This window comes from Pteropus vampyrus, unplaced genomic scaffold (assembly GCF_000151845.1).
Source record: "Pteropus vampyrus isolate Shadow unplaced genomic scaffold, Pvam_2.0 Scaffold144, whole genome shotgun sequence".
Classification (NCBI taxonomy): domain Eukaryota; kingdom Metazoa; phylum Chordata; class Mammalia; order Chiroptera; family Pteropodidae; genus Pteropus; species Pteropus vampyrus.
The window spans coordinates 3,159,790-3,179,137 of NW_011888925.1; the positions used below are offsets into that span (position 1 = coordinate 3,159,790).

At 55.2% G+C, this 19,348-nt stretch overlaps 5 protein-coding genes across 9 annotated transcripts in view; 3 read left to right on the forward strand and 2 right to left on the reverse strand.

Annotated features, from left to right (window-relative positions):
* The first annotated feature begins 2,478 nt into the window (after nt 1–2,478).
* On the forward strand, nt 2,479–6,146 carry CTSW (cathepsin W). 2 transcript variants are annotated; one of them, XM_011368865.2, is made up of 10 exons: nt 2,485–2,916; nt 3,160–3,244; nt 4,072–4,185; nt 4,584–4,738; nt 4,829–4,925; nt 5,008–5,088; nt 5,172–5,297; nt 5,493–5,557; nt 5,632–5,829; nt 5,911–6,146. In XM_011368865.2, exons 1-10 carry the CDS (start codon nt 2,830–2,832, stop codon nt 6,025–6,027), a joined length of 1,125 nt encoding a protein of 374 aa, XP_011367167.1. In that variant the 5' UTR covers nt 2,485–2,829; the 3' UTR covers nt 6,028–6,146. The 2 variants fall into 2 exon arrangements, with proteins under 2 accessions (XP_023391593.1, XP_011367167.1); XM_023535825.1 differs by having other exon boundaries at nt 2,479–2,916; nt 4,584–4,925.
* Nucleotides 6,147–6,312: 166 nt separating this feature from the next.
* On the reverse strand, nt 6,313–10,365 carry FIBP (FGF1 intracellular binding protein). Of its 4 annotated transcripts, none has more exons than XM_011368869.1 (10): nt 10,162–10,365; nt 9,787–9,985; nt 9,497–9,623; nt 8,537–8,637; nt 7,942–8,075; nt 7,488–7,596; nt 7,335–7,398; nt 6,974–7,060; nt 6,789–6,886; nt 6,313–6,435 (listed from the first exon to the last, which is right to left on the reverse strand). In XM_011368869.1, exons 1-10 carry the CDS (start codon nt 10,244–10,246, stop codon nt 6,366–6,368), a joined length of 1,074 nt encoding a protein of 357 aa, XP_011367171.1. In that variant the 5' UTR covers nt 10,247–10,365; the 3' UTR covers nt 6,313–6,365. The 4 variants fall into 4 exon arrangements, with proteins under 4 accessions (XP_011367171.1, XP_011367169.1, XP_011367170.1 ...); XM_011368867.1 differs by having other exon boundaries at nt 6,315–6,435; nt 7,921–8,075; XM_011368868.2 differs by having other exon boundaries at nt 6,315–6,435; nt 7,921–8,075; nt 10,171–10,350.
* Nucleotides 10,366–10,472: 107 nt separating this feature from the next.
* Nucleotides 10,473–13,226, forward strand: CCDC85B (coiled-coil domain containing 85B). Its single transcript, XM_011368870.2, has one exon. It carries the CDS (start codon nt 12,377–12,379, stop codon nt 12,983–12,985), a length of 609 nt encoding a protein of 202 aa, XP_011367172.1. The 5' UTR covers nt 10,473–12,376; the 3' UTR covers nt 12,986–13,226.
* A 619-nt stretch (nt 13,227–13,845) lies between these two features.
* FOSL1 (FOS like 1, AP-1 transcription factor subunit) overlaps nt 13,846–19,348 on the reverse strand; it is a 24,070-nt gene continuing 18,567 nt past the window's right edge. The window contains exons 3-5 of the mRNA XM_011368979.2: nt 17,259–17,469; nt 15,361–15,468; nt 13,846–14,931 (exon numbers count right to left, since the gene is read on the reverse strand). Coding sequence (XP_011367281.2) covers nt 14,494–14,931; nt 15,361–15,468; nt 17,259–17,405 — 693 coding nt within the window. The 5' untranslated portion in view covers nt 17,406–17,469 and the 3' untranslated portion in view covers nt 13,846–14,493. The remainder of the gene's footprint in view (nt 14,932–15,360; nt 15,469–17,258; nt 17,470–19,348) is intronic.
* DRAP1 (DR1 associated protein 1) overlaps nt 18,877–19,348 on the forward strand; it is a 19,616-nt gene continuing 19,144 nt past the window's right edge. The window contains exon 1 of the mRNA XM_023535829.1: nt 18,877–19,216. The gene's annotated coding sequence lies outside the window, so the exon portion shown is untranslated. The remainder of the gene's footprint in view (nt 19,217–19,348) is intronic.

Genomic DNA, 19,348 nt, shown 5'->3' on the forward strand with positions numbered 1-19,348 from the left:
GTTGCTTCCATGTCCTGGCCACTGTGAATAATGCTGCTATGAACATCGGTGTGCAAATATCTTTTCGAATATGAGTTTTCAAGTCTTCGGGGTAGAGTCGTTATTTATAAAAAACAACAAAAATATTAGTGCTTGATTATCAAGATCTAACCATTCCAGGCATTAGCATTCACCTCATGCTCTCTTCCTGCCAAGCCAGCGAAGCGGGGCCATTATCACCCCCTTTCACAGGTGAAAGAGGCTGAGATTTGTCCAGGCGCAGCCAGAGTGGTAAGGACAGGATTTGAACTCAAGTCCTTCTGACTCTAAGATTTTCTGGGCTCTTTGCCCCACAATAGAGCATTAAGGACTCATCATTTGAACACCTACTCTGTGCCAGCCAAGCTCAAAGGTGCTCCACAATGTCATTCCACTCAAAGGAATTGTCACTGCTGCTGAGAGATGAGCATCCGAGGGGAATGACTGGGTGCACAAGTTGGCATCTCAAACTTGGACCTGAACCTCTGTCTTTGTACTATTAGGCCTGGGGTCACCTGCCACTCAGAGTTGCCTCCTCAGAACACCTTTCCTGACCTCCCTGCCTTCATCCCTCTGCACTGGGTCACCAGGCCTTATCTTGACTGGTGTCTCTCTCTGACCAGGTTGTAAGCTCCTCCCAGGCAGTGAGCCCGAGACCCCTGGGCCATTGGCCCAGCCCCCACTGCATGCCAGCCAGGAAATGCAGGATGAACAAGTGAATTAACAAATGAGTGAGCAAGTGAGGAAATTAACTCATTCACTCAACAAATGTTTACTGAGTGGCCACCTTGGAAAAGCTCTGTGCTGGGCACCAGGGGCACAGCACTGATCAAAAAAGACTAAAATCTCCTGCCTCACGTTTAATGAAGGCCACCTAGCCCCATGCCCCAGTCCCTCCTCCCCCAAATTTCCACAAGCCCCACCACCACAGAGACAGATTTTATTATACCCCTTTAGTGCCCACAGTGGGATCTCCAGCTCTGAGGGGTGAGAAAAGGGGCCTTAGTCATAGGTCACACACAGCCCAAGCCCAACTTGGGGCACATGACTGGGCTCTAGAACCAGTTCCCCTTCTGCAGATGGTCTGTCTACTGCATTTTAATACAGGTAGCATGGCTCTTTTTTTTTCCATATAGAGGGGTCCCTTGGTTTACTGGAGAGAGTGGGGGTGGTACAGCACAATGGGGCCTCACAGCCTTGGGAAGATTTCTAATGAATGAAGAAATGAGGTAGTGAGCACATGAATCAATGATCAGAGCCCTCCGCCCTTCCCTCTCTCCCATGGAACCTCTGGAAAGCCATTTTTTTCTCACCCATCTCTGACGTTGGGGCCCTGGTTCCCAGCCTGGAGCCTCATAAGGGAGGGATCCCCAGCCCAAGGACCCCTATAACCCAGGCAGCAGGAAAGGTGTTAACACTCCTGCTCAGCCCTTGGCCTTGCTCTGTCTGAGTTGCCAACCCTGTTACCTTTCTGTCCCCTGAGGCCTGTCCACACCCTTCATTCTCATCCCTGGATTGTAACAGGAACGAGGAACAGAAGGAGGCAGTAGCTGCCACTTGCTGTCCCCTAGACCTTGCACTTCCCTGTTTAAAAGCCATGATGACCAGTTGTTCAGTCAACAAACACAATGCTCATGGAGCCCGCTCCATGCCCAGCCCCATCCTGGGTGCTGAGAACGCAGGCGCATCAGACACCTCTGGTGTGGTTGTAATATAGGGAGGAAGCAAGAGGACTAAACGTTCGATCAAGCTACACTCAGACTGCAATATGCTGCTCAGCTCTACTGCCTGAACCTACAGAACGAGGGAAGATTTCTGCTGGGATGACTAACAAACCATTTACGCACACCATGAAAGGAAAACAGAGTCTTTAAGTCGCGCCCTACACAAAGTAAACAAAATCATTCATTCCTTATGGCTAAAATGATGGGGAATCTATGGATCGAAGGCTGGGAATTGCCAGCAGGCCTCTCACACTGTATACCCATCCTGTCAAAGGAAAATGGGTAAACAAAGTCTTTAAACTGTGATTCACAGAAACTAAGAATGATATACAAATTGAATTCCCTGAACACTCAGGCTTCCTGTCTTCACTTTCTATCTTGGTCTTTTTCTCAGTCTACAGGGTGTTAACCTTTCTCTAATAAACTTTCCTTTGACGCTAACTCTGAACTACAGTTGAACCCTTTCCTGCATTCGGTCAAGAACACTTTCACTCTCAGTGCAGGGCCACTGGAGGGGGAGGAATTTATCCTTTTCTGCATCAGTCTGAAGGGAGATGACTCGCCCTGCAGGCACAGCAAGGGCTCCAGGGGCTGCGGGTTGCACCAGAGGATGGGGGAGCAGGGAAGGCTTCTTGGAGGTGACCTGACCCTTGAGCTAAGCTTCTTAGGATGAGCAAGAGTGCTTCCCCAGGGGGCACTGACCACCCTCCATCCACACTCAGTTGTCAGGGGCCTATGGCTCCCATAGCCCCTTGGGCTTCCCTGTCACAACACTGAGGGCCCTAGGTCACTGCCGTCTTAGGATCTGCCTCATGTTGCCCTAAGGACAGATCTATTTCTGTATCCCAAGAATAGCCCAGAACAAGGTGGGCAGAGAGCTTCTGTTGAATAAAGAAAAAGGGTTGGGGTGGGGAATAGACAGGCAGAGGGCCCTGTAGAGACAAAAGCCTGAATGCCTCTTGCTTGGGGAGTCCACCTTCCCCTCCCTGCCTGGTTTCTCCCTTGTGGTTTCTCCAGCTCCACCCTCTCAGTCCCCCTAGCTTGGTCTACATAGCTTCCTGCCCCCAGCACTCTGGTTGGCAGCACCATGACACCAACGGTCCATCTCTCCTGCTTCTTGGCCCTCCTGGTGGCAAGCCTGGCCCAAGGCATCAAGGGCTCCCTCAGGAGCCAGGTAAGTGCCCGCAACTTGCTCCCCATACCTTTCGCTCTGTAAGCCCCATGCCTGGGACTCATCCCTTCAGAAACTGCCTCGTTCCCATGTCTCAGAGGGAGCGACCGAGGCTGGAGAGGTGACTAATGTGGCCAAGCTCACACAGGGAGACAGAACAGGCCAACTGGAAGATCTAGCCCAGTCCTTGCCTGGCTGGGAACTGTGATGTGGTCACCGAATCCCTCCCACCCCGGTTCCTTCCAGGACCCAGGTCCCCGGCCACTGGAGCTGAAAGAGGTCTTCGCTTTATTCCAGACCCAGTACAACCGGAGTTACTTGAACCCAGCAGGTATCACGGGACCTGCATATCTCCAGGCCAACCCCACCTCTCCCACCTAATAGGCGAGGAAATCAAGGCTCAGGGTGGATATGGGCTTAGTTAAGGCCACTCGGGACAGCAGCAGGGCTGAGGTGTACCCCCTGGTTTTCTGGATGCAAAAGGAGGACAGGCTCATTATTTACCATGAACCTGGAGGGAGGTGGCAGCTGTTGGGGGTCTACACAGTCCTGCAGGATGCCTCACCTTCAAAGCCACTTTCCGGTGACTCCAGGCAGCAGGCAGGCGACCACCTAGTCATGAATTCACTTAGCAAACACCCAAAGATACCCATTTTGTCCCCAAGTTGGGGATTCCCTCTCTGCCCCATGAGTTGCCAGCCTTGCTCCCATTGTCTCTGGGTCTCAGCTCCCTTGGGGGGATAATCTGTAGGCCTCTTTCACCCCACGATACCCATGCCATGGATCTGGACCCCACCCTGCCCACCCTCACCACATCCCACCTCCAGACCTGCAGTCAGAGGTGTAAAGTGGAAGCGGAGGTGACCCAGCAGGAAACGGGTCTCCAAACACCCATCTTTCCCCTCTGAGTCACTCTGCCTTCAGATCCTTTACTTGTCTTCCCCCCACCCCCTTCCTACCTTCTCAGAAAACCCAACCCTAGGTGGGCTGGGGAGCCACTTCCTTGACCCAGGTATCTGCAGTGGGGCCTAAAGGGGCCACAGGAAAGGAGCACGGGCTCATCTAGGCAAGTGTGGGCAGGACACTGCTCAGCCAGGTGGCCACTTCCTGCCCCCAGGGGCTTGGGAGCCAGCCTAGAACAACCCCCTTTTGAACCAGAGCATGCTCGCCGCCTGAACATCTTTGCGCACAACCTGGCCCGGGCCCAGCAGCAGCAGGAAGAGGACTTGGGCACAGCCAAGTTCGGGGTGACCCCATTCAGTGACCTGACAGGTACTAGGATGCCTCCTAGCCTCTAGGCGGTGGGTGTGGAAGCAGAGCTTCATCCAGGGATACTGGGAGATGGACATGGCAGACTTTTGGCTTTTATTTCCCAGAGAGGGACCCTGAGGACCAGAGGTCTGGGTGCTTGTCCCAAATCGCTGAGAGTACGGACAAGTACTCCGGAGGTCTGTGTCCCAGCCCAGCTCAGGGACGAGGCAGCAGGTGCAGGGAAATTCACCCGAGCGAGGAAAGTGATCTCTTTCGAGGACTTGGCATCTTTGCCTTTGTCTCTCAGAGTATTATGGGGACTCAAATGGCCAAGGATATGGATAGCTGGAGTGGGAAGAGAAGAATAGGGGGGAGAAAGGGTCAATATTGTGAACTTGGTTGTCCCATCCGTCCCCCAGAGGAGGAGTTTGGCCAGCTCTATGGGCATCCAGTGGCAGCTGGAAGGGCCCCCAACATGGACAGAAAGGTAGGGTCTGATGAGTGGAGTGAGTCAGTGCCCCCCACCTGTGACTGGCGGAAGAAGTCTGGTGTCATCTCCTCTGTCAAGCACCAGGTATCTGCCTCCACCCAGCCCCAGTGGTGGGAGGGAGAGGAGAGGGCAAGGCTTGGACCACTTACCCAGCCCTTCACTCCTCCCCATCAGAAGAACTGCAATTGCTGCTGGGCCATGGCGGCAGCAGGCAACATCGAGGCCCTGTGGGGCATTAAACACCACCAGCCTGTGGAAGTCTCCGTGCAGGGTAAGGCTGAGAGGGGGCATGTGTGCCGGTGGGAGGATGGGGCCTGGAGCTTGGCCACCCACACTGTCCCTTTTTGCACCAGAGCTAGTCGACTGTACCCGCTGTGGGAATGGCTGTGAGGGCGGCTTCATCTGGGACGCCTTCATAACTGTCCTCAACAACAGTGAGTACCCAATCTCTCCGGGTGGCTGTGGGGTGAGGGGATGTTCCAGAGCTGAGTTCCCTCCTGACTTTGTTTATCTCCAGGCGGCCTGGCCAGCGAAAAGGACTACCCATACCAGGGGAAAGTCAGAACCCACAAGTGCCAGGCCAAGAAGCATAAAAACGTGGCCTGGATCCAGGATTTCATCATGCTGCCGGACTGCGAGATGAGTGCGTGTGGGGTGGAGACCTGGGCGGGCATAGGGTGGGGGTCACAGAGACAGACCAAGACAGAGGCAGGCAAACTTGGATATAGACAGAGATAGAAGGATGAGGGTGTGGGGGAGAGAGAGAGAGAGAGACACCCATGAGCTGAGAACAGGGGGCACAGGATAGGCAAGGACTGATGGCATTTTCTACCCCCAGAAATTGCCAGGTACCTGGCCACTGAGGGCCCCATCACTGTGACCATCAACATGAAGCTACTACAGGTAGGACAGGTTAGGGAATGGGGGAAGGCCACATAGAGGATATGGCCCCAGACTCAGATCCCCTGCCCCTGCAGCAATACCAGACCGGTGTGATCAAGGCCACATCCAACACCTGTGACCCCCACCTTGTGGACCATTCTGTCCTGCTGGTGGGTTTTGGTAAGAGCAAGTCAGTGGCGGGGAGGCGGGCAGAGGCCGTCTCATCCAAATCTCGTCACTCCATCCCATACTGGATCCTGAAGAACTCCTGGGGGGCCAGCTGGGGTGAGAAGGTGAGTGTGATCTACTGCAGGGGGACAGGGCAGGATGGGCCTCTCCCCATATTCTGGTCCTGATGTCTCCTAACTCTCTAGGGCTATTTCCGTCTGCACCGAGGGAGCAACACCTGCGGCATCACCAAGTACCCACTTACTGCCCGAGTGACCCATCCAGTTAAGAGGAAGCAGCAGCTAGTCTCCTGCCCTCCCTGAGCCTACCCCTCAGTGCCTTCCTGCTATGCCAGCTGCCTCTTTGCTGGCCTCACCCCAAAGTCTTCACCTGTCCTCCCAACTGTCTTGATATAGGTCGAATAAACCAGGATAAGACCCTGTCTTCCGAGTGAATGCAGCTGGGTGGGGAAATGGACGGGGGAGCACAGATACCATCCCTGACACATCCTAGTGCCCGCAGAGTCGACGTACACAGATCCTTATGCACGATACATACACGTGCGCACCTCCCACACATGAACCCTATGGCACCCATGCACAGGCTCCTCCAAAGTCAAGGCAACTTTATTGTCCGTGTGGCCGGGAAGTGGGAGGGGGCCTCAGTCATGATAGAGGCGCAGGAGGCAGCCACGAAGGGTGCCCATGTAGCGGTCCCAGAGGGCCTGGTGCCTGCAACGATAATGATGATGGTGATGGCTGAAGTTCACTGCAGCCCGCCATGTCACAACGCCACCCTCAGTGCTCTATGTGCCTTCGCTCTTTAATCCTCACATTATTCTTATGATCCTTCTCATTATCACTCCCGGTCTATATATGAGGAAACTGAAGCATGAAGAGATTAAGGAACCTGCCCAAGGTCAGCTCACAGCTTCTAAGAGGTGGAGCCAGGACTCTGGTCCACAGAGAGATCTCCACCCCCAGTGCGGCAAACAAGGAACCCTGAGTCTGCAGGAGGGCCAGGCCCTGGCAGGAGGCTGGCAAGGGCGAGGCCACGTTGGACAGGAGGCCTGGGGGTCTCTCACCGGAAGCCATCCAGGGAGTGGACTGATGCTGAATACTGATTCAAGAAGAGCCGCACATCATTCAACGGCCAGTGGTCAGAGCGGCAAGGCTCCACGAACTGTAGGCCCAAGGGAACATCTAGCACTGGTACAGCTCAGAGACAGGCCATGCTGGGGATGGGTGGGCAACAGGCAGGACAGCTCACCTTTTCCACAAGGTCCACAAATAGATCTCTGACGTCCTTATTGTGGGTCAGTTTGGCAGCCACATTCACCAGCCCCCGGGACAGGTTCTGTGGGGCAGGGAGCCTAGGAGTTCTGCCTTCTGCCCCACAGGCTGGGGGCTGAGCCCAGACGCTGGGAGAGGGGCAGGCCCCTCCCTAAATCCATCCACCTCCCTCAAACAACTCCCTGAAGTTTAGGAACTTGGTTCCCAGTCACAGGCGGGCAGAGGGAGCAGCAGCACCACCTGCTGGCCAATCTACAGCATGAGCAAGAATTCCCAGTGGGACAGTGCACTGGAGGCTGAAGATGCCCAAGGGGCACAGGTTGGATTGGGCCACAGACCTTGAAGTTGGCTTCCATCTCAGAGAAGACACCGAGCTTTCCCCGGAGGGCAGTGCACACCAGGCTACAGGGAGACAGGGTCAAGCCTAGGGCCTCCTGGAATTTCTCTTCAGGGGGATTCCATAGACCCCCGCCCCCCAAACTCAAGGTTACCTCTTATGCAGGTCGAGAAGGTCCTTGTCAGCCACTAGCACCTTGAGCTCCTTCAAGTCCTGGAGAAACTCCTTGTCTAAGTCCACATCCATGTCATCCACCTGGGAGTCTGAGTGAGGCCCATGAAGGGAGTTGGGGTGAGAGATAAAATGTTCTCCTGTGACATCCTGAGCCTTCCTCACCCACCACCTCATTGCACCCCAAGATGGAAGAGGAAGCAGAGTGTCAGAGAGGTGGAGTGACTTGCCCCAGGCCATAGAGAGGTAGTGGGTCCTTTCTCTGCAAACAAGGTGTGTGTGGGGAAACTGGACTATGAGCAGAAGTGGTTGGGGAGGGGTCCCTGAAGAAGAAAGCCTGCTGGAAACTGGGGGCCTGCAGGAGAAAGTGCTGGGGAAGAAGCAGACCCTGAGAGTGTGGGGAGGTGTCCAGGCACCTGGGTCAGTGGGGGCCTCACCAACGGCTCCAAGGGTCCAGTTCTGGATCATGAGCTCAGCACAGAAGGCAAAATCGCCAAAGCTCAGATACTGCAGTTTTTTCTTCCCTGTCTCAAAGCGGTTGTTGGCAAAGAAGACAATGGCTGCATAGTCCCTGCAGGGAGGGAAGAGTGGACCTGTCAGGGCTAAAAATCCCTTCTGAGCAAGCAGCTCCCACCTGCAACATCGGTTGGGCATCCGAGTTCTAGCCTCTCTCTGCTCTAACTCACTGTGTGACATGTTTCAAGTCACCTATCTCTGGGCCTCTGGATCTGCGCAAAGAGGTCTAGGGATACAGCGGGAGACCACAAGGGCAATGGTTACCACTTACTGAGCACTTTCTAAGCACCAGGGACTGTGCCATGCGCTTTACATGTAGCACCTCGTAACAGCCCAATTGGTAAGTGGCCAGGCTGGGATTTGAACTCAGGCCAAAGTACAGACCAAGAGTGATCATTCCCCTAACACAGCCAGGAGGTCAAGTGGGTTGGGGTGGGGCAGGTGGAGCAGCCTTGGGGCCCAGGGAAGGAGTGTGCAGAATGGGGGAGACGAATAGCTTCTCACTTGGTCCCTCACCTGGCCAATCGATCGGAGAGGAGGAAGTGTTGCTGGATGTTGTCAACCAGGGAGCCCCGCATTTCCTCTACCACCTTGAAGACTCGCTTAAAGTTGTCAAACTGCAGGGCAATTAGGGGAGGAGGGTGGATTGGTCAGAGGCTGCTCACCCAATAAACTGTTGGTCTCTCACCCTCTCTTACCTATCCATCTATCCAGTCAACAGACACTACATATAGCATCTGTTATTCCATCAATAAACTATTAGTTATTACTACTTGTTATCAATTCAATGAATGAGTATCTACTAGCTTCTGCTATCTTACCTCAGATAAACATTATTCACTCCTACCTCTGAATTCACCCCCATTTTAACATTGTACTCTCTATTTCTTCACAAGCTTATGCTGGACTAAGGCCCAGGAAGGCAAAAATGAGCAAATGCTAAGCTGTATTCAGGGAGCTCACTGGAGACACAGAGAAAAGACACTAAAGGCCCAGGAAAAGGGTTACTTCTCCCTGGCACCACCAGAAAGGCTTGTAGAGGTGACACTTGACCCCATCCTGGATTTCATGTGACTAAGAATGGTACCCTCCAGGTAGGAGCAGCATGAGCAAAAGAAAGCCGGGCATTGGGGAAATATAAACCTAAAGAGGCTGGTGGGGACCAGATCACGGGAGAGCATGACAGTCAAGGTTAAGAAGTGTGGCTAGAGTGTGGCTACTATCCAGGAGGGAGTTGGAGTGAATTAAAGTTTATGAACGGGGGGAAAGCTACGGGCTCTGAAATGTCACTCTGGTCGAAGAGTAGGGGATGGTTTGTAAGGGGCAAAAACGCAAGAGGAGACTGCGTATGAAGCTGCTGCCACAATCAGAATTGGGGGACTAGACTGGAGATGGGACAGTGGCCAAAGAGAAGGAGTAAAGGGGTGGACTATAGGTGGGATGTTATGTTGGTGGGGAGGAGGCTGTAGTGCCCACCTGTCTACGGCAGCTCTTAAGGGTGATGCCTGTTTTGGTGCTGATGTCGTCCAGATCTTTCTTGGTGCCCTTGGACAGTTTCTTGCCCAGGACCTCCCGCACAAAGGCCTCATCAAAGGCATAGTACCTGTGTGGAGGCAGAGGACACTACTGACTTTCCATAAAGGTTGGGCTTGGGTTTGGCCCCTTCTGTTATCAACTTTCTCAAGGCCGGGGTTAGTCCAGTCCCTCCTTGAGCCTCAGTTTCAGCCTGCAAAATGGGTATGTGGTCAGACTGGTTGGCTCCCCACCTCTCGATGAGCAGCGCCTGTCGGGAGGGCGGGATCTGGAATATGAGCTGGTGTAGAAGCTTGGGCGGTGCGTGCAGCAGGCGCTCGAGCATGTGGAAAGTTCGGTAGTGGTCCATGGTGTCACTCTGCAGCACCGCTGCCGTGGCGCCCGTCTGCTCCAGGATTCCCGAGCGCACCCTCAGGGCCACCGCGTCGTTCACTGTGGAGTGGGCGCCGACCTCAGAGCCCCTCCAGGGATTCCAACCTCCATACGTTGGAATACCTTATTCCCTCTGCTCGCTACCGGGTAAAAAGCCCAAGTCCAGGCCCCGCCCCCTCTCCCATCCTAGACAAAGGCTCGGCCCCACCGGCTCCCCTAGACGGCCCCCCACAGACCCGAATAACCATCCAGCCAGAGGCGATACACGTCCTCATCGATGAGGGTCGTGTTCCCTACGAAGATATCCAGCTCGCTGGTCATCTCGACGCCCGGACCCGGGTGCGGCTGCAGCGCCCCAGCAGGAGCGAGCACTGCCCCGGCCGGGCGCGCCGCCGCCGGGCCACTTCCGGGAGCGCCGAGATTCGGCTCCGGCACCCGGAGCCAGAGAAGGACCACTTCCGGGACAGAGAAGGTGGGGCAGGAACGGCGAGGGAAAAGGCGGAGGCGGTGCGGTAGCCCGTTTTCTCAGCGGGAGGGGGAATCCCCAGCTCCCCTGTCCCTACTCCCACCCTGACCCCAGCCGGGTTTGCAAGAAGATGTCGGGAATCGAAGCCTCCGGCCATCACTTGCCCCTGTTCCCTCCCCCCACCCCCACTTTCTCTGCCCCTTTCCTGGCCATCGTACATTGACTTGTATCCTAAATTTAGGGGTTTCGCAGGGCTCAATCCTAAACCTTTTCTCAATAATAAAGATGTCCAGGCCGAGTTCCAAAGACCCTTGCTGAGAGCTCCTCAGTCCATCCTGCGGGTGAGCATCTCTCCTGGGTCTTGGGCACTTGCTCCCAGGATTTTAACACCGCCCCCCCCCGGGCCCCCGCCCTGCCACTAACTAATGACCTCTCTTATTCTACAGCTCAGAACTCTGCTGGAAGTCCACATCCGGAGGGCCGCCCATCTGTGAGTCTTTCCACGCTGTCTTCCCACAGGCCCTCAAAAGCTAGGCAGACCTCTTGGTCTCCCCAGCCTGTTTCTTTCCTGCATTCCTATCTCATAGATAGCCCCACCCAACATCCACCCAGTTCTCATACCAGAAACCTAGGCTTTCTCTCAGACTCCTCTCTCCACATTCAGTTCTGCGGATTTGTCTCCTGTGTATTTCTAGTATCTGTTTTGTCTTCTCCACCCCCACTGGCACTGTTCTGGCCCAGTCCTTCTGCATAGCTCTCCTTGCCCATTGACACAGTGTTCTTACTAATCTCCCTGCCTACATTCTCTCCCCATGATCCATCCCACACGGAGCAGCCTGAATAATTGTTTTAAAAATGAATATTTAAAAATGTTACTCCCCTGCTTAAAATCCTTACTTGCCTGTGAAAATACTCCAATATAGTATTGAAAGCCCCTTAAGAATCTGGCTTCTGACTACCTTTGTTTTCTCCCTCTCTTACCAAATTTTCTCTACGCACCTGCCTTTCAAAAAGAAATCAAGCTGCTTTCACTGTTCCTAAAGCATCTAGGCCCTTCCAGACCCCAGCATCTTTCATCATGCTATCCCCTCTCCCTGAAATAGCTTTATTATTACTTGACAAAAGTCCTGTGCATCTTTCAGAGACCCTCGAATATCTCCTCTTTTGGGAAACCTTTTGCGGAGGGGCGGGAATCCCCTCAGACCGTGCCCTTCCTTCATTTAATTGTTTACCACAGCTCTTCTCCCTTGCCAGACTGACTTGAGGACAGGATAAGAATCTTGATCGAGCTTATTTCTGCATGGGTCTTACACACAATAAAGGTTTATTGAACAAACGAATCCCTTGTATGTCCCCCGGTTAACCACCCCAGGGCAGGAAACCCTTCGTGAGAGGGAGGTTAGGCTGATGGTGAGCCAGGACGTTTGGACTTAGGGTTCGGAGGAGCTGGGAGCGATGCTCATTGAGCAGAGATTCTCGAGTTCGAGCTAAGCTAGGAAGGATGGAAAGGCGGTGGGTCTGGTGTTCTGTCGGAGTGGGCTGGAGAGTTCAGGGGCCGAACCCCGAGTCTTGGTTTTCAGAAGCCGAGAGGCCTAGGCTCGAACTTGAGGAGGTTTGGAACTGGGGGGTACGAAGCGCCTAGTTTTGGGTTGACTGGTGAGAAGTGAGAGGACGCTGAGACTCAGTGTCCGGGAGAGTCAGGGACTCTGCGGTCGGGAGTGGGCGAAGGACCGTTCCATGCGCTCAAGCCCCGCCCCTCCCCGGGGAGGCTTCCCCGGATTGGCTGTCCTTCCTGACGTCAGGCAGCCACGCCCCGGCGCGCGCCCCGCCGCGTGCCCACCCCCGCGCGGCTGCTGCCCCCTATGCTATCTTGCCACAGCCTGCGGCTGGTTGAGCTGGAGCCTGAGCCTTAGAGGCGCTGGGCTCGACGTAGGGCTCCTGGGCCGCGGCGGCGGGCAGGCGATGCTCCAGAGGCCTGAGCAGCCATGGAGGCCGAGGTGGGCGGCCTGGAGGAGCTGACAGACGAGGAGATGGCGGCGCTAGGCAAGGAGGAGCTGGTGCGGCGCCTGCGGCGGGAGGAGGCGGCGCGCTTGGCGGCTCTGGTGCAGCGCGGCCGCCTCATGCAGGAGGTGAATCGGCAGCTACAGGGTCACCTGGGCGAGATCCGCGAGCTCAAGCAGCTCAACCGGCGCCTGCAGGCCGAAAACCGCGAGCTGCGCGACCTCTGCTGCTTCCTGGACTCCGAGCGCCAGCGTGGGCGGCGCGCCGCTCGCCAGTGGCAGCTCTTCGGAACCCAAGCATCCCGGGCTGTGCGCGAGGACCTGGGCGGTTGTTGGCAGAAGCTGGCGGAACTGGAGGGCCGCCAGGAGGAGCTGCTGCGGGAGAACCTGGCGCTTAAGGAGCTCTGCCTGGCTCTGGGCGAGGAGTGGGGTCCCCGCGGCGGCCCCGGCGGTGCGGGGAGCTCAGGCGCCGGGCCGACACCCGAGCTCGCCTTGCCCCCTTGCGGGCCCCGCGACCTCGGCGATGGAAGCTCCAGCACCGGCAGCGTTGGCAGTCCCGATCAGTTGCCCCTGGCCTGCTCCCCAGATGACTGAGGACGCAGCTTCCTTAGTGCCGACTCCCGCCTGGATGGCTCCTCAAGCTCCCGGAATGCAGTGGACCTCGGGACCTGGAAGCCGATCCAGCTGCGCAAGAGAGGCCGCTGGCATGGACTTAGAAACCCTGGCACTGAGGAGGGCCCCTCGCTCTCGCTGGCGGGGCAGCAGGGGGACTGGAGGCTGGAGCGGAGGGACTTGCAGGGGGCTGGGTGGAGGCTAATAAACGGACGGAAGCAGAGCCCGTGGCTTGGGCAGCGTCTGTTTGGGACTCGTCGAGGTTAGAACAAGGGCGGGGACGTTGAGACAGTATCATTCCCATCCGGAGGAGCTACAGAACTAAGGAGTCCGATTCTCCCCATTACCTCAAGCCTGGGGCGGGATGTGGGATCGTGGCTCAGACGCTGGCTAACCCCCCTCTTCCCTGTCAGGCCTCAGAACAGGAGGTGATCCTGACCCTGAAGTGGCTCCAGCTCCCTTCCGGGCTCCTTCCTGCCCAAGACAATGGGGGCAGGAAGCTGGTGTTGGGGGCCTAGAATCCACTCAGCCACCTCCCCTGTGGCTGGAAGCGTCTTAACAGCAGTAACAGCGCTCTCCTGTGGCTCAGGCAGGAGCAGGTGGGCCCCCACTAGAAGGAAGATGATAATCCTCTTGGCTTGCATCCCACAGCACTCTCTTCCTCTCAGTCCTGGAGATGAGGCAGAGCAGATGTAGCTTCATTTGTCAGATAAGACAATCGAGGTCCAGAAATATCAAATAATCTGCCCAAGGTCATGCAGTGAGTGGGTGGAGCTGAGACCCAAGCCTAGGGCTTCTGGCTCCAAATGTTCTTTCAGCCTCTGGGTCCAAAGAAACCAGGCCAGAGCTTCAAGCCTTTTATTCCATTTTGGCAGGTTTGTATAAAAATACTCTTTAGGAAAATAAATAGCAGCTGCCCTTGTGGTGGAGGCTTGGATTCCCTGGAGCTAAAGTCTTCTCAGAGCTGGGAGCTGGAAGTCAGCTCATCACAGAATCCTCTGACACTGGAGCTGTGCCATTCAGGAGAGGCAGGCAAAATGCCCTGGTTCAATCACCTGGTCCTGCTGGCAGTGGGGCTGGGTGAGTTAGTGTTCTAGGCTGGTAGCATATCACCTGTCAAGGGGTAGGGTTGTGTGGATCACAGGAAGAGGGATATGACGACTACAGGGGTGGTCTGGAGGGGGTTAGGGCTCCAGAGGACCTCTAGGGATCTACAAAGTCCTTTGGGGCTGCCAGGAGTTCTGCACAAATGGGAAATATTTTGTCTCTGATTTAGTGCAAATTGTGCTAGAGAGGCCAGCTCTAAAACAGTGGGCAGCTTTGGTGGTCCCAAGCTAGCTCTACCAGGAAGCAAAATATGCTCAGTCTCATCTGGAGGGATGGAGAAGAACCTGCTGGGGTTGGGCATGGAATATGGCCCAGGCCAGCTGGACCAATGGATGAGAAGATGTTGGCTAGGGGGCACCCACAAGGAGGAGGGCTGGGGTGCCTCATAAGGCCAGGAGAGTGGGGGAGCCAAGGGGGTCAGAGGATGGGTCCCCACTACTGCTGCTACTCCTGCGGTGGGCTGAGCCGCAGGGCTCAGGGGTGCTGGGGTAGGTGAAGACCAGATTGGAGGTGAAAGGAGTCAGAGAGGGGGTGGTCATGAGTGTGGGGGTGTGCAATGCTTCAGGTTCAAGCACAGGCCTCGGGGAAAGGGAGATACAAGGCACAGGGCGGGAGGAGGCTGGTGGGCTGTTGGTGCCGCTGGTACCGCTGGTACCGCTGGTGCCGCCTGTGCCGCCAGTGTTGCTCTCCCTAGCCCCTTCCGGGATTTTGCAGATGGGGCGGTGGGCTTCGAGCACTAACTCCAGCCGCTCTTTCTGCTTCTGCAGCTCCTCAATCTCTCGCTGCAGCCCCGATTTCTCGTCCTCTAGTTTGTCGGTCTCCTGCAGGCAGAGGGTTAGGAGAGGAGTCAAGAAGATGAGGGCCGAATGCCGCGTCGCCTTCCGCAGTGGTAGTGATTGGGGGTGGGCGGGGGGAGTAGGGTGAGTAGGGAGAGTAGGGAGTCTCCAGCAAGTCTGGACTACAACTCCCATGAGCCCTTGGGAGAAAATGGGCACGTCTCCAAAGAGGGCCCGGGGGCATTTTAGGAGACTGTCTGCCGCAGCTTCATCTCCGAGTCAGCTCTGCTCCGAGTAAGGTGTGCTGCAACTGATCTTTAACTACTTTTTCCTCGTCATTTTCGCCGGAGGACTGCTGGGGGAGGGGACTTCATATACTAGTGCCCCCTGGTTCCCACGGCTCACGGGAGCCGGGGCCTTTCAGGGGTTCGGTGAGCCGGGGCCTGGACACCCTCCGCACCGGCTGGTGCTCACCGCCTGCAGGAAGTCGGTCAGTTCCTTCCTCCGGTTCCTGCACTTGGCCGCGGCCAGCTTGTTTCGCTCGCGCCTCACTCGACGGCGCTCCTCCTCCTCCGGGCTGATCTGGGGGGTAGAGGGAGCAATGGCGTGGGTCCTGGGCCGCTGGCTGCCTGGCACTCACCTGGTGCATGGGGCAGCGGGTGGGACTCTGGTGGAGGGCATGGCAGCGCGGGGGCGCCCTCATTCTGCGCGGTAAGGGCTATCGCACTCCGGAGAGATTCCCCGCACTCACGCTTCAGTGAATTCGCATTAGCTAAATTTCCTCCTTGCATCCAAATTTTGCCTACTACAAAGCCCATCTCTCGGAATGCCCTCCCCCGCCCCTCCACAAACCTTAACCCCTCTCATCTCACAGGACTCAACTAAGATGCCTCTGCCTCCGGGAAGCCTTCTCTCATTCCTCAGCCAGAAGTGGCCTTTCCTCCTTGGAACCCCTGCGACTGGACCACTGTTTTTCTAAGGGCCCTATTCTTTTTAATCTCTTGATAACCAAATCTCTTCTCTAGGGGATATAAACACTAGGAGCGGCTAATGAATGCCTCTAAATAATTATTTATTGGGAAACTACTGTATTCCAGTTAAGTGCTTTAGGTAGATTCTATTTTTTCTTTCTTCTTCTTTTTTTTAGGTAGATTCTTAACACAACTTTCCATGTAAGGAACTAAAGCCCAGGGAAGATGAATAGAATAACTTGTTTATGGTCCTAGAGCAGAAATTAAAATCCACTCATTCTATTCAATGTCAAGTGACAGGCCAGCTGTTGGAGGGCACATCTCACAAAAGGACCCCACTCACAGCTCACAGCCCCAGTCTAAGAGTACCCAGGATCAAAGGCCACCCTTGAGACAGGGCTGAAGGAAAAAAGTCCAGGAGCCTACCTCTGGGGCTCACACCAGTCCCCTTCCAGCTGGTCACAAAGGCCAGCCATTCTGTTTCTGGGAAAGCCTCCCCTGGCCAATCCAGGATTGCAAACTCCTTCCCCATCTTCTACCCGATGTCAGCGCAATCTCTTTAATGGGCAAACCTCATTCACTACAGTCTCATACACCAAAATGCCCCAGGGAGAGGAAAGAGGCCCTACTCCCTTAAAAACCCTCTATCTCTTATTTATTTTGGTAAGGACTTTATTAGCAGTTTGTGGGCAGGAACGCAGGTTGGGGAAACAAGAATTCCCAGCTTACTCTACTTCGAGCCTTCCCTTAGCTCCAGGTGAGATAGTGTGGCCCGGTGGTTAGGATCTAACTTTAGAATTGCATGGATCTGTCTCATTACTCATTACTCGTGTGATCTTGGGCAAGTGACTTTACCTCTCTGTGCCTTCATTTCCTTGGCTGTAATGTGGGGGAAACCAGAGTACATTCCCCAGGGGTGTTTTAAATGAGATAAGGAAACTGAGATCCGGATGGTAGCTAAAGGGAACCCTCTCCTTTCTGTTCTCTCTCTAGCTACATAAACAGCATAGGCCCGCCCTCTCCATACATGTCAGCAGGTGGATACCCTCTACTGCCCATGCACCTTTCCACATATATACCTCACCTCCACCCCCATTCTTGCTCCTGTCATCCTCTCTACCCCGAATGTCCTTTCCTTTGACTCTATGTAAATCCTATGTATTCTTCTAGGCTAATATTGCCTCCACCCTAGGAAGATTTTACTGATCCACGAGTGAGCTTAGTGCCCTCTGGGTCTCCCCAGGGCCTTCTCTCACTTTCTACCTTGGCCAATGGTCACTAGCGGTGCTACCTTCTCCCCCTTCTAAGCCTGTGTTCTCCCTTTGGGCAAGAGCTTAGCCTGTGCACCTCAGCACTCCTGTGGGCATCAGAACCAGGGCAGTGAATGCCTCTGCTTCTTACCTGTTCACAGGGACGTCGACGCACCCCTGGAGGTGGCCCCAGGGCCCGGATGACTCCTGGCCGGGGGGACTGTACTGGGTGGCTGTACTGGGGATAAGCCAGAGGCCTAGGGTAGCTGCTGGGTCCCAGGAAGTGAGGCTGAACCATCCACTGCAGCTCCTGGCTGCCACTCACAGCGTTGATGCTTGGCACGAGGTGGAATTTCTGAGGGTTAAGAAATGGAAGGCCGGGGGTGAGGCTGTATGGATTGAGGGCTTCCAGTGCACAGAAGCCACAATGCTGTCCACCCTCAAGACAGCTGCTGAGAGACCAAAAAGAGCACAGCTGAGCAGTCAGACTTAGTGACAAGTCCCTGCTCCTGAGCTGTGTGACTTTAGTCAGGTCACATAACCTCTCTGTAACTCCATTTCTCCATCAGAGCTAGTATTTATAAAGTGTGAATTCCAGGCACTGTCCCAACCACTTTATAAATACTGACTCATATAATTTGCACAACAGTATCTTCATTTTCAGGCAAGAAAACAGTCATCCACAATAAGTGGAAAATGGGGTTTGGGTCCAGGTAACCAGGCTCTTACCCACCCTTGTACCCTGCCTGAGTCTCATTTGTACAAAGAGGATAATTACAGCTTCTAACTTTGAAGGTGGCTGTGAGAGACTCAGGTGAGAGAATGTGTGCGACAGAACCTGGTAAGTGGCGGGTACCAGGGGCTGTGGTGGGCAAGAGCCACTGCTCTGCGTTCAGGCTGTCGCATTCCTAATCTTAGCTCAGCCACTTACTGGCTATGACTCTGACCAACTTATTTATCCTCAACGTGCCTCAGTTTCCTCATTTTTACTGCTGTCATAGGTGAGGATTACGGCATTTCACTGATGCTACGAAGTACCCTTTAGTAGCTCTGAAATCACAGTTTAATTGGCAATTTTTAAAAAAATTTTAGTGGCAAAAATAATGGCGAGTTTTTAAATCAATTGGGTCTAAGATTCTGTAAAATACTATAAATGAGGCGAAAACTGCCCCCACACGATGCCTGGCTGTACTGTATGCACTCCAGGTATTAACTGCCACGATTCTTTCAGCTAGAAATGTGAGAAATGGGTTGAGATGGGGACTCAGTGTTTGGGGAGGAGAACTGGGTTCAAGCCCTGGGGCTGGGCTCTGGGTGTGGGCATCCAGTCGTCCGGGAAGCGTCCACTCAAGCCCAGGCAAGTCGGTACAGTGGTGTCCCTGGCCCAACGCTTATGGGCCCGGTGGCCCAGTGACCCCAGTTCCGGGCCAGAGGCACCGCGGGCGGTATCTCCCGCTCTTGAAGTTCTCCAAGCCCGGGCCGCTCCGTGCCAGGAAGGGAGGGGCGCCCAGTGAGTCAGCCACCGTGACTCGGCCGCCGTGACTCGGCGGAACGGACGCCGCTCCTTCCCTCCCCTAGCGACACGTGCTTGCGGCCCCCCGACAGGAAATGGGCACCTGCAGCCTCCCGAGTCCCCCCAGCCTGCAGCGGGCGCCCTTCGGTGCCCAAAATCGAGAGTCGGGGGTGCGGGAGTTGCCCGCTGCATGACCCCGCGCACGTCTCAGCATCTCGCGGTCTCGATTGGCCCCAACCTGTTAAGGAAGAAGAGGTCAAGCCTCCTGGAGCTCACCAGACTGCGCTGCCTCGAGAAGAGGATAGAGAGAGACTTGGCGATGGGGTTGAGAGGGAAAGACAAATGGACAGAAACACAGACGATCACAGTGTCGAGGATTCCCAGTCTGTCGGGGCTGGCTTGCCGATGGATCCCGCCCCGCTCCTGTGTGGGGTTTTCTCGGTCGCAGCCCGGACTCCGGATCCCATCCCAGGAATTTAGACCAAGATGAATCAGACCCTGTGATCCTGTCTGGGCCAGGACTAAAGCAGGTGCCCAGGGCCCCCTTCAAACGCAGATGGGACAAAGAAATTAGCGGCGGACAGGAGGAAAGAAAGGTAACAGGGAGGGACAGATGGACGGCGAGGAAAAAGGGTGAGCGAGAGAGGGGACATTCGCGGATCTCTGTTCTGCCCGCGGCGCGCGTTCTCCTGCGCTGTGGGGACAAGTGCCCGCGGGCGGGGGAAAGG

What these genes read in the sequence shown, in the direction of transcription:
- CTSW (XM_023535825.1), top strand. Translation starts at nt 2,830, where the DNA reads ATGACACCAACGGTCCATCTCTCCTGCTTCTTGGCCCTCCTGGTGGCA. An exon ending in TGTGGAAGTCTCCGTGCAGG is followed by an intron (nt 4,926 to 5,007) that starts GTAAGGCTGAGA and finishes TTTTTGCACCAG; the next exon opens with AGCTAGTCGACTGTACCCGC. An exon ending in TCAACATGAAGCTACTACAG is followed by an intron (nt 5,558 to 5,631) that starts GTAGGACAGGTT and finishes CTGCCCCTGCAG; the next exon opens with CAATACCAGACCGGTGTGAT.
- FIBP (XM_011368867.1), bottom strand. Translation starts at nt 10,246, where the DNA reads ATGACCAGCGAGCTGGATATCTTCGTAGGGAACACGACCCTCATCGAT. An exon ending in CAGGCGCTGCTCATCGAGAG is followed by an intron (nt 9,624 to 9,786) that starts GTGGGGAGCCAA and finishes GCCTCCACACAG; the next exon opens with GTACTATGCCTTTGATGAGG. An exon ending in AGATGGAAGCCAACTTCAAG is followed by an intron (nt 7,061 to 7,334) that starts GTCTGTGGCCCA and finishes CCTGCCCCACAG; the next exon opens with AACCTGTCCCGGGGGCTGGT.
- CCDC85B (XM_011368870.2), top strand. Translation starts at nt 12,377, where the DNA reads ATGGAGGCCGAGGTGGGCGGCCTGGAGGAGCTGACAGACGAGGAGATG.